We start from the raw sequence: 15,108 nt of genomic DNA on the forward strand, positions 1-15,108 counted from the left end.
CTCTAGATTACTTTTTTTTTAAATTGATTTGAGAGAGGAATGGACAGGGAGAGATAGAAACATCAATGATTAGAGAGAATTACTGATTGGCTGCCTCCGGCACACACCTTACTGGGGATTGAGCCTGCAACCTGGGCATGTGTCCTGGACTGAAATTGAATCCGGGACCCTTCAGTCCACAGGCCAATGCTCTATCCACTGAGCCAAACCAGGTAGGGCCTGAGCCCTAGTTTTATTAGTAGATCCCACAAAAGAAAAGCGATAGAAAAGTTAAAATTATTTCATAAAGCCAAAACCGGTTTGGCTCAATGGATAGAGTGTCGGCTTGGGGACTGAAAGGTCCCGGGTTCGATTCCGGTCAAGGGCATGTATTAATATTATATCTTGGTTGTGGGCATATCCCCAGTAGGGGATGTGCAAGAGGCAGCTGATCGATGACTCTCTCTCATCGATGTTTCTAACTCTCTATCTCTTTCCCTTCCTCTCTGTACAAAATCAATAAAATATATTAAAAAAATAAAATAAAAATTATTTCATAAAGAATTGTCACTCACAGCAAATAATATATTTCAGACATAAAGAAAATTACATTAATTTTCCTTTCTACTTCATGTGTCTCTCTGAAAGCTAATGACAGGTTTTTGAGTACTAGTAAAATGTTCAAACTTGTTTGCCAAAGCTAAAGAGTTGTTAAACTACATGAGCTGTGCTGAGAATTTATTAAAACCATTCTACTCCTCACCTAATAAAATAACAGAGAATCTTACTAGTGTACCTCATATGCTGCAGATCCAATAATCTTTCTCTCTGTAATTTGGTCTCTTTTTCAAGGAAGCGAAGGTCCATTGTCAGTTTTGCTTGGTCAGCCTGACAACATTCATATTTCATTATTTTCAAGACTTCATTTAATAACTGAATAACTGTCAACAGGTTCAATTTCCCAGCCTCATAAACATTTCCTATGTGCAACTAAAGGTAAAAAGGGGGGGGAAAGTAGTAAACTATAAGTTCTTAGCATAATAAACTACTCTATAAACATACTTACATGTTTTACTATTATAATAAAAGGTTACCTTATAGAATAAAAAAAAGTTAAAAGTCTACCCCAAAATAACACTATGTAAATAATTTTGGTCCAAAGAAAAGTGTTGTGGAACAATTAACATGCCATACTACATGTAAAAAGTTGAAAACTAGAATGAAAGAAATGCAAATAAATAAAAGCAAGATTAAGGGGGAAAAAGCAGATTTGGAGAAAGATTACAAATTCATGTCTTGTTTTGTTGGGTTTTTTAACACTGTAACTGGCTTCAGTTCCTGCAGCCTAGAGGCTGAGGCCAGGCAATGGTCCAAGGCCACAGTTTGCTCTGGCATGGGGCACCATGAAAGACCCAAGGGAATGGGCCTGCCATAAATCCAAACCCATGTATGATAAATTATGTTTTAACAATAGCTGCAAATTGATGGTACCTACAAGCTAAACCCAAACTTAGACATGATTTTTGGCCTGCACAGTTCCAATTGTTTTAAAATCATTTGGCCCTAGCCAGTTTTGGCTCAGTGGATAGAGCATCAGCCTGCAGATCAAAGGGTTTGATTTCAGTTAAGGGCATGTACCGTGGTTGCAGGTTCCTCCTTGGCCCTGCTCAGGGCTCATGCAAGAGGCAAACAATGGATGTGTTTCTCTCACATCCATATTTCTCTCCATCATTCCCTCTCTTTTCTACTCTCCCTAAAAATCAATGGAAAAATAACCTTGGAGGAGGATTAACAACAAAAAAATCATTTTAATTATTTGCCAATATTTTTAATCATAGATTTCACATAAAAATTACTATTTCTCTACCCAAAACATGGAGGTATGGAACAGACTGACATACTCGATGTAGAGTTTGGGGGATGAGAAGAGATAAATCAAAGAACTTATATACTTATAAGCATAGCCCATGGATATGGGCAATAGGGTAGTGAAGACCTCTGGGAGGGGGAGGGTAGGGGTACCAGCTGAGAGGAGGTTAAGGGGGGAGGGGGGAGAGAAATGGGAAATACTGTAACATTATCCACAATAAAAAAATATATTTAACAAGGTTTTTAGAAATTACTATTTTTCCAAAGACCTCATCACTTCCCACTTTATCCTGTTACACACAATTAGTGTACTTCATTTATATACACTATCTGCCTAGTCCTTCTAGGACTCGCAGATCCCAATTTTTATGTACTCTGAATGTGAAGTGCCTGTCATGTTACCTATGAAAACTCTTCAGGGTCACAATATTTTATCGTACTATAATCAATACCTGGCATATAGTAAATCCTTAATAAATTGTAAGTTTCATTTTTTTTTAAAGTAGGCTATCCAGATGGAAGTGTCCCATAAGCAAGTGGAAATAATTTCTTTTAACTTTTTTTTTTTTTTAAATCCTCACCCAAGGATATGTTCATTGATTTGAGAGATAGGAGGAGGAGGGAAACATCAATTGTTTGCTTCCTGTACCCACCCACCAGGGATCAAACCCACAACCTAGGTATGTACCCTGATCATAAATTAAATCTGCAACCTTTTGGTGTACGGGATGGACTATGCTCTGAGCCACCCAACCAGAGAGCAAGTGGAAATAATTTGATGTAGCTTGGATTAAAGGAGAGAGGCTGGAAATACCAATTTGAGGATATTAATATATAGGAAGCTGATAAAGCAATAGAATTGGTTAAGAAAATACACATGAATTTATAATGTGGGAAAGGAAGAAGGACATTAAAGGAATCATGGGAGCACTTTGATTTAAAAGTCAAGCAGAGGAAAAGGAATCAGTGAAAATACCGAAAACAGCAATCTGAAAAACCAGAGGAGAGCAGAGAAATTGAAGTCACAAAAGCTAAAGGAAGAAAAAATTTTGAAATACTAATAGCATCAAGATGAAAGAAAAAGCAGAGAGAATAGAGCCTTTTTAAGAAGACAGTTAGCAATCAGGAGACCATTGTTGTTCTATGTGAGAATTTTAAAGAACTAAAAGTACCATATCATCTTCCTAAATAACTTCCTACTCTCCACACTATGTATGATGTAACACCATACAAGGTATGGACAATTAATAAAAGTTGATGGATATAGATAGGATAGAGGTCGACCTGTGGATTGTAGGGTCCCAGGTTCAAATCAGGTCAAGAGCACATACTTAGGTTGCAGGCTCGATCCTTGGCCCTGGTTAAGTAAGGGCAGGAGGCAACCAATTGATGTGTCTCTCTCACATCAATGTTTCTCTCTGTCTCTCCCCCTTTCTTCCACTCTCTTAAAACTCAATGGAAAAATATCCTCGATAAGAATTAACAAAAAATATATAAATAAAAAATAATCAAAAAAAGAAAAAAAAAAAAAGATAAACAGCTTTACCAGAACCCCTGTTTATAAAAGTTTTACTATTATAGATATACTCAAAAATAAATTTTGAAAACACTATAAGGAAAACATTTAATATATAAAAATAACTGCATGAAGGGAGTCATCTCAAAAGCTTCTTTAATATCAAATGCTTACCTGACACATTTGTTTCTCAATTTTATCAAGTAAGAGCCTTGGAACATTGATAGCAACATTAGTTCCATCTAAAGTATATTGGTTAGCAAGACTAAGGACTGAACTAACAATTTCTCTTTCTTCTTCCAAAAACAGGAGTGTTTCATTCACTGAAGCCCACAAAGACCGAACCTTTGAAAACAGACAAACAAAATATAGTCTATATGTAATCTGTACATACATTAAAGAAATGTAAAACACAAACATATACTCACTCCCAAGAACAAATGAAGTATTCCTGGAATGGCTTCTGGTGAGAAAATTAGCTAACTGTATTTTACTTTTATTTATTTAACTGTATTTTAATAGTCTGAAATCACTGGTAGTATTTCCAATGGGGCTTTTTTTTTACATAGGAAAATACTTATTAAACTTCAATAAGTTATGTGCACACAGCTTTTAGAAAAGATAGCATTTTGTAATGAATATATATTTAGATATCTTAGAGTTGTATTTTTTTATGCTGACCCTTAAATTGTCATCTTTTTTCAAGAATTAAAGATTTAAAGCTCTTGTAAATGTTTACTAACCATTATCACCAAGCATCTCAAAGAAAAGGAAGAGGAAATTTGAAATATATTTCAGGCAAAATGCCCAAAAAATTCAACTAAGTAAAATTAATAAAATAATTTAAAATTTTGATTCCCTAATTAAATTAGTTCCTTCTGTTTATTCATTTTTTAACATTCTCAAAAGGTTGTCAATAAACACTCTAAATATCTCTGAAGCTGTTTTAATGGTTTATTTGTCATTATTATAATCCTAAAATCCCAATATGCATGCAGCAATACAGCATGTAGCTGGCATCTTTTCTTGAGGTAAATTCAAGCATTTTGACAAACTAATAAAGTTTAATAATAATAATCTCCAGCAGGGCTTTAAAACTAAAAAATTTCTCAGGAGAATCGAACCCACTGTAATTTTCAAAACAAATCTAAGAAGCCTTATACTACCAAAATGCAAGTAGTATTTCCTATACTCGGACAAGCTAGCAATCTAAGGAAGACTTTTCAGGAAGAAATAAAAGATTTTCAGGAAAAAAGAGAAACAAGAATACTGCACATTAATCATACATCATTCAAGTTTCAAAAAGGTAAAAGCTTTGAAAAGCCATGCTTCTTAAAGGCATCAAAGATGCAGTTAAGCCCTAGCTGGTTTGGCTCAGTGGATAGAGCCTCAGCCTGCGAACTAAAGGGTCCCAGGTTCGATTCCGGTTAAGGGCACATGCCCAGGTTGCTGGCTCAATCCCCAGTAGGGGGCATGCAGGAGGCAGCCAATCAATGACTCTCTCTCATCATTGATATTTATATTTCTCTCCCTCTTCCTTTCTCTCTGAAATCAATAGACCTATTTAAAAAAAAAAAAAAAAATGTCATCTAGCTCAACCAGCATAGCTCAGTGATTGGCATCAACCTATAAACCAGGAGGTCGCAGTTCAATTCCTGGTTAGGGCACATGCCCGGGTTGCAGGCTCGATCCCTATGGGGGGGGTGGGGGGCATGCAGTAGGCAGCCAATCAATGATTATCTCTCATCATTGATGTTTCTATCTCTCTCCCCCTTCCTCTCTGAAATCAATTTTAAAAAAAAATTTTTTTTAAAGATGTTGCATTCAATAATAATATTCACATGCACTAAACTGGAAGTTTCATGAAAAAAGTGATGTTGCCTGTTTTTTTCATTCCTATAGTAGCTGTAATATCTAGAAGAATGCCTGGCAAATGGCATTCTTCTAGATCAGTGTTTCCCAAACTTTTGACATATGTGTACCCCTTCTGTAATTTTCGTAACGTAGAATTAGGCGCAGCTAAGCATGGTGTAGTGCACATGTGTCAAACACAAGGCCCGAGGGCCAAATCCGTCCCGCCAGGCCTTGCAATGTGGCCCGCACCGCGCTGTCATCACTGCACTCCGCTGCGTTTCCATCACAATGACAGTTTATGACTGTTCAGTAAACCATTCGGCCCGCGATTTAGGCTGGATTTTAGATTTTGGCCCCTTCTCTGATTGAGTTCGACACCCCTAGTGTAGTGCATATCCCCACCAAACTCCGGTGCAACGTGTACCCCCACCAAACTCTTCCCGTACCCCTGGGGGTACGCATACCACACTTTGGGAAACACTGTTCTAGATGATCAATAATTATTCAATGAATGAATGAACAATTATTTCCTGAGGATGGTACTTACCTTTTCTAGGAACAAAGTGCCTGAGCAGCCAAATTAATACCCAAAGGAGCATGATGGTCATAGAATCAGAACGAGCTTGAAGACAGATGTCATCTGAACACAGAAGCCTAAGAAAATATTCCTACCCCACATCAAAGTCAACCTCTAAAGCAAGCAGGTCAGCCGAGACCGGTTTGGCTCAATGGATAGAGCGTCGGCTTGGGGACTGAAGGAACCCAGGTTCGATTCCGGTCAAGGGCATGTACCTTGGTTGCGGGCATATCCCCAGTAGGGGGTGTGCAAGAGGCAGCTGATCGATGACTCTCTCTCATCGATGTTTCTAGCTCTCTATCTCTCTCTCTTCCTCTCTGTACAAAATCAATAAAATATATTTTTTTTAAAATAAATAAAGCAAGCAGGTCAAACTCAAAGGCTAACATTGGCCAAATAAACAAGGTTTAAGTTTAAATGGGCCACACACAAAAAAAGCTTCAATTTTCACAGGTTGAATGTGAAATAATGGCAAGTAAACCATTAAAACAGCTTAATAGGTTTATTTCAATAGAGACATGCTGAATAAAAAGGCTGAAGTAAATGAGTAATCATTAACATAAAATAATAAACATTTTAATAGAAATTAATATTTTTTCTTGAACATTAACTTGACACTGAATAACTGCACAAATTAATAAGCGTAACACAAATAAACCCATTTTTCTTGTTCTTTGAAAGTGAAATATTTCCTGTTGCGCACACCAAACAAGTCAGTACAAGAGTAATGACATGGAATTGGCTGCTAAAATACTCGCTGCTAGTATTAGTGGAGAGAAATGGTGCGCTGTGCATGAGGCACACAGGGAAATGAATGCAACACGATTATGGTAATCTGTCAATAGCAAATTTGTAGTTTGTTATTAATAATTATGTATAACAGGATATTGTAAAAATTAAGTTACAAAATTTTTATTAAAATGTTTCTTACATACTGTTATATTGGCTGGGCCGCAAAAATATTTGTTGTGGGCCGCATGCAGTCCTCGAGCAATGAGTTTGACATGCTTGTTCTAAAGCCTTAGATCATTTATGTCTGCCAGATTACTCTCTACTACCCAAGCCAATCTCAATTTTGTTTCTCACTTTTCTTCCATACTTAACATCTCCCTTCTATTAATATATTTTATTTTGATAAATACTACTGATTATGTCGTTACAATCAAACTGAACTTTTCTTGCTGGCATAACTTTAAATTAACCATATTTAAAGCTGCTTTTGTATATATTTAGTATGATAAATTATAAGCTATTTTTCCCATCATATCCAAACATTTTAGAGGCACCCTCTTGATACCTTTACAAATATAATACTCATAATAAGAATAAATACTATCACAAAAAAATACTACCACAAAAGTAAGAAAGAGCACATTTCCCTCTTCAAAAGCTGTCTCACCTTTTGAATTTTTTCTTGTATATCACTTTGGTCATCATAAGGTTCCATGCTAGTTAAAAATTAATCTCATTAGTCATATTTTTAAACTTTATTTTTCTAGTTGACACTATTACAGATGTCCCCATTTCCCCCGTCATTTTTCCCCAGCTTCCCCTTCCTCTGGTCATCACATTGTTGTCTATGGGTTATGCATATAGTTCTTTGGCTTCTTTCATCCAGCCTTCCCCTCCCCTCTTCCCTGACAGCTGTCAGTCTATTCCAGATTCTATACTTCTGCTTCTATTTTGTTCAGTAAATTCCACATATAAGTGAGATCATATGGTATTTGTCTCTCTGACTGGCTTATTTCACTTAGCATAACAACCTCCAGGCCCATTACTAATTTTAAAAATCATATGGTAGCCCTAGCTGGTTTGGCTGAGTGGTAGAGCATCAGCCTGCATACTAACAGGTCCTGGGTTCGATACCAGTCAAGGGCACATACCTCAGTTGCAGGCTCAGTCTCCAGCCCTCGTTAGGGTACATGAGGGAGGCAACCAATCTCACATCAATTTTTCTGTTTTTTTCTCCCTCTCCTTTCCACTCTCTCTAAAAATCAATGGAAAAATATCCTCAGATGAGGATTAAAAAAAAAAAAAAATCACATGTTAATTTACTATCCAAAGTGCTAACTGATCTGCAAAATTACCCACTAATAACCATTCCACTTAAAACAAAAAATAAAATTCTAGCTCAAAGCAATAACTTATTAGAAGAACTGGTCTAGGAATCAGAATTATATTCTCTACCTATCATTATCTAGCTATTGCTATTATTTATGTTTCTGAGACTCTCAGTTTCTTACCTGTAAAATGCAAGAGCTAAACTAATATATAAAGCAACTTCCAGCTCTACAAGTCACTTACTTTTTTATTTGGTTTTGCAGTCCTATATATTCTGATCTCAAACTTTGTACTTCTTCATCTAATACTCTGTAAGAAAACATATAAAATGAAAACTCTACATATGCTTCTCAACTTATGATGGGATTACATCCCAATAAACCCATCACAAGGTGAAAACATCTTAAGTTGAAAATATATTTCATACACCTAACCTACTGAACATTATAGCTTAGCATAGTCTACCTTAAATGTGTTTAGAACACTTACTTTAGCCTACTCTTGTGCAATTCTCTTGAATTTTGTCTTAAGAGTAACTGCCTTACCCTTCTGCTTACAAGAAACAAGAGACACAAATGGGCATCTTATAGACATGGCGGGATGTGAAAACATGTAACACAATATCCAAAAAACGCTGGCAACACAATTAATGCAGAGTATCAGTTGTTTACCTTGTGATCATGTGCAGGTGTAAGAGCTGTGGCTCGCTGCCACTGCCCTCACAATAGAGTATATTACCACATATTATTAGCCCAGGAACAACCAAATTCAAAATTCGAAGTATAATTTCTAGTGAATGCATATCACTTTCACACCATCATAAAGTCAAAATATCTTAAGTCTAACCATTGTAAATCAGGGTCCATCTATAATTCCATTAAAATTAAACAGTATAGTTATGTTACTATTTTCACCATTTCATATCTTTGCTCAAGGCCTCTGAGGACTGTTCTTACAAATACACCCAGCAGCCAGCTAAAGGCTTCTATACTCCTTTTAGAGTTCCAGGATTTAACACACAGGTTACTATTAATATGGACCAAGGACTTTTTGACTCGTGTACTCTCTGACTTCACGTAAAAATATTGGAGGTCAATAAAATTACCCTGCCCTCTTATCCTTGTCTCACATTCCTAGGGGATAAATTTTAATGTGAGCTAAGACAGTCAAGCAATATTGCAGCTTTAAGATAGTATCAAAAGCCAAAACCGGTTTGGTTCAGTGGATAGCACGTCGGCCTGCGGACTGAAAGGTCCCAGGTTCAATTCCAGTCAAGGGCATGTACCTTGGTTGCGGGTACATCCCCAGTAGGGGGTGTGCAAGAGGCAGCTGATCGATAAATCTCTTTCATCGATGTTTCTAACTCTCTCTCCCTCTCTCTTCCTCTCTGTAAAAAATCAATAAAATATATTATTTAAAAAAAAAAAAAAGTGTCAAAAGATTTCATAGTGCCCTAGCTGCTTTGGCTCAGTGGCTAGAGCGTCTGCCTGCAGACTGAAGGGTCCCAGGTTCGATTCTGGTCAAGGGCACATGCCTAGGTTGCAGGCTCGAGCCCCAGTAGGGGGTGTGCAGGAGGAGCCAATCAAATGATTCTCTCTCAATGATTTATGTTTATCTCTCTCTCTCTCTCCCCCTTATTCTCTGAAAATCAATAAAAATATTTTTAAATATATATTTTGTAGCTTTAATAATAGCACAGCATTTAAAAAGGTATCTTACCAGAAGAAAAAAGGTATCTTACTGAAGTTGTTAATAATTGTAAAAATTAGACACAAACTATTTTGAAACTAAGAATCTTGCCTATCTTGTTTAACACTGTAACCTAAAACCAAATCTACTGAAGAGATGGCCCTAAACATAAAATTAGTATAAAATGGTTAAAGAAACTATGGAACACCTACATAAAGGATTATCTACTTAATAGATACTCAGCAAACTATAATATAGTCATTAAAAGTAGTATCTATAGGAATATGGAAAAATTTACAGAATGAAATATTAAGATAAAAAAGAATACAAAATAGAATGAACACTATACATCTTAAAAACATATTTCCAAGTTAAAAGAAAAAACTCCTAAGAAATTAAAATTTTAAACTATAGTGACCTTTTCCTTCTCTAAACTTTCATTTATAGTATACCTAAAGTTTAAAACATTTTATTCAGAAGTTATCTGGCTTTAAAATGGAAAAATAACAGCACAGAGTTTTGAAGTAAACATGGATTACTATCACTGAAGGCATACTAATGACATTTATACATAAAAGAATTTTCCATTTCTAACTATCGAAGTATTACTTACTGTGAATTTTCTTGATACTTCTGGAAAACAAAATCTTCTCTTTGTAAAATCTGTAAAAATCTGTTACGTGCTACATGGGACCTGGCAATGCACATGTGTAAATCTTGTGGCTTTGAATTAAATGTCTCTGCAACATGTTTGAATGAACCTACATGGAACAGAAGATCATCAAAAACTTAGACTTGTAAGCTAAGAAATATTAAAACTGCTGGCCTTTATTAATTATTACTTATATATTATTTATTTTTAAAGAGATTAACAACTTCGTATAACAACTCTTTAAAAGCTGGCATACCACATACACAATATATATATTTCTGGGTTTTAATTATTTTACGTATTCAAAATAATTAAAACCCAGAAATATATATACATATGTACACTAAAAATAAAAATAAAAAACTAAAATAAAATGAACCAAAATGTCAGCAATGGTTGTCTCCAGAAATTGAAAGATTGATACGGTTTGCTGAATCAACTTTCCTGTATTTTCCTACCCATTTTTTATAGCATAAACCAAATAAACAGAGCAGTATATTTAATACGCTACAAGTAGCAGTCTTTTAAGCCTCAGCTTAAAAATCCAATTTGTATTTTGTTTCTATGAATTTGCAAAATCCCTTTAAAACTGCAACTTGTAACAAAAAATTTTCACACATTACCAATAGCCAAAATAAAGCTCCCACACATTCAACACAACATTTAACAGTGTATTAGAGGCAAACTATAATTTGCAGGTCTTATTTGGCCCACTGGCTGTTTTTCTGAGGTCAGCAACAAGCAAGGAATACTTTCCACATTTTTAAAGGGTTGTATTAAAGTTTTTTACAAAGTAGACTCAGTGAATCAGTGACTAAGCATTGATCTATGAACCAGAAGCTCACGGTTCAATTCCCAGTAGGGACACATGTCCAGGTTGCAAGCTGGATCCCAAGTGTGGGGCATGCAGAAGGCAGCCAATCAGTGATTCTCTCTTATCACTGATGTTTCTATCTGTCTCCCTCTTCCTTCCTCTCTGAAATCAATAAAAGTATTTTTTATTTTTTATTTTAAATATATTTTAATGATTTTGTACAGTGAGGAAGGGAGAGAGATAGAGAGCTAGAAACATCAATGAGAGAGAGTCATCGATCAGCTGCCTCTTGCACACCCCCCACGGGGGATATGCCCGCAACCAAGGTACATGCCCTTGACCAGAATCTAACCTGGGACCTTTCAGTCCCCAAGCCGACGCTCTATCCATTGAGCCAAACCGGTTTCGGCAAAAAAGTATTTTTTAAATTAAATTAAAATTAAAAAATAAAAGAGGTATATATGACAGACCCTGTCAAAACGTTCTCAACCCCTGTATTAGAACATAAAATAATTGGAATTGTTACTCACATTCATTATTTCAAACTATAGTTCTAATAAACATTAACTATTAGCCTTCTGAGTTACTTGACATTTTTATCTTACCCTTGATGATTTGCAAACTGCAAAGAGTAAGTATTTAAGAAACAAAACAAAAAAAATTCCCACTATAAGTTTAACTTACTTTTGGATGTTTTTATATATTTTATTGCTACAAATCTTGCAAAATGATACATCAGGTGAATAAACTTAGGACCACCAGGAGAAAGAAATAGTGAACCAACAACTTGAGGAAAGTTATTTCCACATTCCACCTAGGAAAAAGATAAATAATTTGAAGTACTTATCAACAATAACCTTTATATTCACATCAAACTGTTTTTGAAGCATAGGACTGATCAGGATTATTCCATATGAATCCAAAGTTTAATATTTGAATCATTCTAAAATTTTGGTGGACTTGACACAAAAAGGTAATTACAATATAACCCTACAATTATTGACACTATTTGGGGACACAAGCTAAAATAATCTATAATCAAAATAGTTTTCTTTAAATAAAAACTGCGATATAAATTCAAGGAATCAAAAACTTTTTTCTAATGTATCTAGCTAGCAAAGCTGCTTTTCCAGAAATCCCATTCAAAAACGATAAAAAAATATTAATCTTGCTTACACTGTTAGCATAAAAGCATTAGAAACATTTCACCTCTAAGCTCTGCTAATGTAGCTCAGTGATTGAGATCCAGGAAGTCATGTTTGGATTCCCAGTAAGGGCACATGCCTACGTTGCCAGCTCGATCCCCAGTAAGGGGCATGCAGGAGGCAGCCAATTGATTTTTTTTTTTTTTTTTTTCGTCACTGAAATTTCTCTCTCTAGCTCCCTCTTCCTTCCTCTGTCTGAAATCAATTAAAAAAAAAAAAAAAAAAAAAAACACCAATATTTTTTTTCACATCTAATAAAGACACAATTGTACCTCAGAAAGCCAGAAAAAAAAACTAATGTATTTTTAAACCTCTTAAAAGTTTTCATTTTCCAGAAAGAGAATACTTACAGAAATTTTTTTTAACCATTCACAGCAAAGTTTCCGGAATTCAGTATCACTTTTTTGGTCAAATGGAGGCCAACAAACTCTTAAAAACAGAAATAAAACCATTAGAATTACTAACGAAGACAACAACAAAAATTAAAAACAAATTTGCCTCCCATATTAAAAACAGTAATGTTAAATGAATCAAGGCTAACATTCACAGATTTCAACTAATGAGAGACACCGACCTGTGAGAAAGTAGGTCTTTTTCTTTATAAATATTTATGGAGTTAAGTTCAGTTTCATGTGAATAACCAATAAATATATATATTAAATAAAGGAATTAATCACTCTTAAAATTACTAAAAAATCAGCTAAAGATGAGAATACTCTTCAATGGATTCATTAGACTAACACATAAAGATCGTATAAGTAAGTTAGTATGTGAAGCCTAGAAAAGAAAGAGAAATATCAATGGTTATACGTGAAGAGCAGGAGAAGAAATGCCATGAGAATTTCTGACTCCGAAAGATAATCTATATTACAGTGAGTGGGTACTACTGTTTTGTGGATAAAAATGACATAAAATTATTTTTTAAAAAAAGAAAAGCTTTGCCAGTGTTTTAGTTAAAAAATAAAAGACTTAAATTTACCTACTGCTTTCCCTAATAATCAATTTTATCTAAATTTTTATTCTGAGGTATTCTAGGACCCCATGGTTTTGTGTGTTTTTTTTTCATTTCTATAACATATCATACATTCTATATTAATCAAAAAAAATTAGTATGCATAGAAAAAAAGACTGAAAGGCTGGAATGTCAACAGGTATTCTCTGGTTGGTGGGTTTCAGAATAATTTCTACATCCTTTTTTACATTTCTCTGTATTTTCTGAATTGTCTAAAATGAGCTTTATTTTGTTTATAATTGGAGGGAGGAATCAGAAAATCTTTTTTTTTTCTTTTTTTTTGTGATATAGCAAAGATGGATATTTATTGAAAACAAGTACAGACTCCCACGTGGGGAGGGGGAAGAGTCCCACAGAATGGACTCCCAAGTAGGGAGGGGAAAAGTCCCTGAACTGACTCCCACATGGGGAGGGGAAGAGCCCCCAGAAAATCTATTTTGAGCAGAGGAAGCCCTATACCGTAATGATAAAAATGTCCAAAAAATGTTTCAAAGATATCTATTCTCCTGATCATTCATAACCCTAACTGAAGGCAAAATATTAAGAAAAATTTATCAAAAAGAAAACAATGCCTAAACCCGTGGTCAGCAAACTGCGGCTCTTTTGGCCCTTGAGTTTGGCTCTTCCACAAAATACCAAGGCCTGGGTGAGTCTATATTGAAGAAGTGGCATTAAAAGAAGTTTAAGCTTAAAAAATTTGGCTCTCAAAAGAAATCTCAACTGTTGTACTGTTGACTAATGAGTTTTCTCACCACTGCCCTAAACAATGTATTTAGTTGTTGCTTTTTTATGTTGAGGATGATAACAGAAATACTGAAACAAATGTGAACACTTTTTCTGACAAAAGAAATCACATGCAAAATAACTTGGAACCAGGCTAGTGGGTATTCACATTTTTATCTCCTTCTGAAACTATTTAATATTCAACACTATATAACAACTAGAGGCCCAGTGCACGGATTTGTGCACCAGTGGGGTCCCTTGGCCTGACCTGTGCCTCTTGCAATCTGGGAGCCCTCAGGGGATGTCGGAGAGCCGTTGCATGGATTTGTATACCACTGTGGTCCTTCGGCCTAGCCTACAGGGATTGGGCCAAAACTGGCAGTCCAACATCCCCTGAGGGGTCCTGGATTGCGAGAATGCACAGGCCAGGCCAAGGGGCCTCCAGTATGCATGTAAGATCTTTGGTTAATCTCTTCCCACCCTAACCCTGTCCCCCACTTCCTTCTGAGATTCATCAGTCTGTTCCATGTTTCCGTGCCTGTGCGTTGAGTGTCTGCCCCCTGGTGGTCAGTGCATATCACAGCTACTGATCGAACTTAGCATATTAGCCTTTTATATGTATAGAGAGAGGCTAAACTTAATAGAAATTATTTTTGCCTAAAGCCCTTGACACTTTAATACATATATCAGGAACAAAAATAAGAAGGATTTACAGAAACTTAGAAAGTAAAAATAGACAAAACAAATAACAGTGTTTACAATAAAAGGAATAATGCAGGGGATAATTGACAAAAAGAAAAAAGGCAAAACTGAGTATATAAATTGGTACCAGTTCATTGTTTTGCCTAATAATTAAGACTATGAAGCCCTAGCTGGTTTGCTCAGTGCACAGAGTGTGACCTGCAAACTGAAAAGTCCCAGGTTCAATTCCAGTCAAGGGCACATGCCTAGGTTCTGGGCTTGATCTCCAGTGGTGGACTTGCAGGAGGCAGCCGATCCATGATTCCCTCTCATCATTGATGTTTCTATCTCTCTTTCCCTCTTTCTTCCTCTCTGAAATCAATAAAAATGTATTTTTTTTTAAAAAAGACTAAAGAATGTTAGGAACCAATTTTATAAAACAAAATCTAGCTTACCTATGAAGTATATGATTAATA

At 35.5% G+C, this 15,108-nt stretch overlaps 1 protein-coding gene and 1 non-coding gene across 4 annotated transcripts in view; both read right to left on the reverse strand.

Annotated features, from left to right (window-relative positions):
* The window catches only part of HAUS6 (HAUS augmin like complex subunit 6), a 36,626-nt gene that overhangs the window by 17,952 nt on the left and 3,566 nt on the right, over positions 1-15,108 (reverse strand). Inside the window, exons 3-9 of one of the 3 annotated variants that reach the window (XM_036434147.2) lie at positions 12,567-12,645; positions 11,696-11,825; positions 10,159-10,306; positions 8,100-8,165; positions 7,195-7,243; positions 3,539-3,709; positions 776-969 (exon numbers count right to left, since the gene is read on the reverse strand). In XM_036434147.2, coding sequence (XP_036290040.1) covers positions 776-969; positions 3,539-3,709; positions 7,195-7,243; positions 8,100-8,165; positions 10,159-10,306; positions 11,696-11,825; positions 12,567-12,645 — 837 coding nt within the window. The remainder of the gene's footprint in view (positions 1-775; positions 970-3,538; positions 3,710-7,194; positions 7,244-8,099; positions 8,166-10,158; positions 10,307-11,695; positions 11,826-12,566; positions 12,646-15,108) is intronic. The other 2 variants (XM_036434149.2, XM_045580273.1) reach the window with 2 other exon arrangements.
* LOC118716846 lies at positions 1,295-1,428 on the reverse strand. The gene has a single exon (XR_004987296.1). It is a non-coding gene; the product is annotated as a small nucleolar RNA SNORA42/SNORA80 family (small nucleolar RNA).

The sequence above is a fragment of the Pipistrellus kuhlii genome, unplaced genomic scaffold (genome assembly GCF_014108245.1).
Source record: "Pipistrellus kuhlii isolate mPipKuh1 unplaced genomic scaffold, mPipKuh1.p scaffold_m20_p_12, whole genome shotgun sequence".
In the NCBI taxonomy this organism is placed as follows: domain Eukaryota; kingdom Metazoa; phylum Chordata; class Mammalia; order Chiroptera; family Vespertilionidae; genus Pipistrellus; species Pipistrellus kuhlii.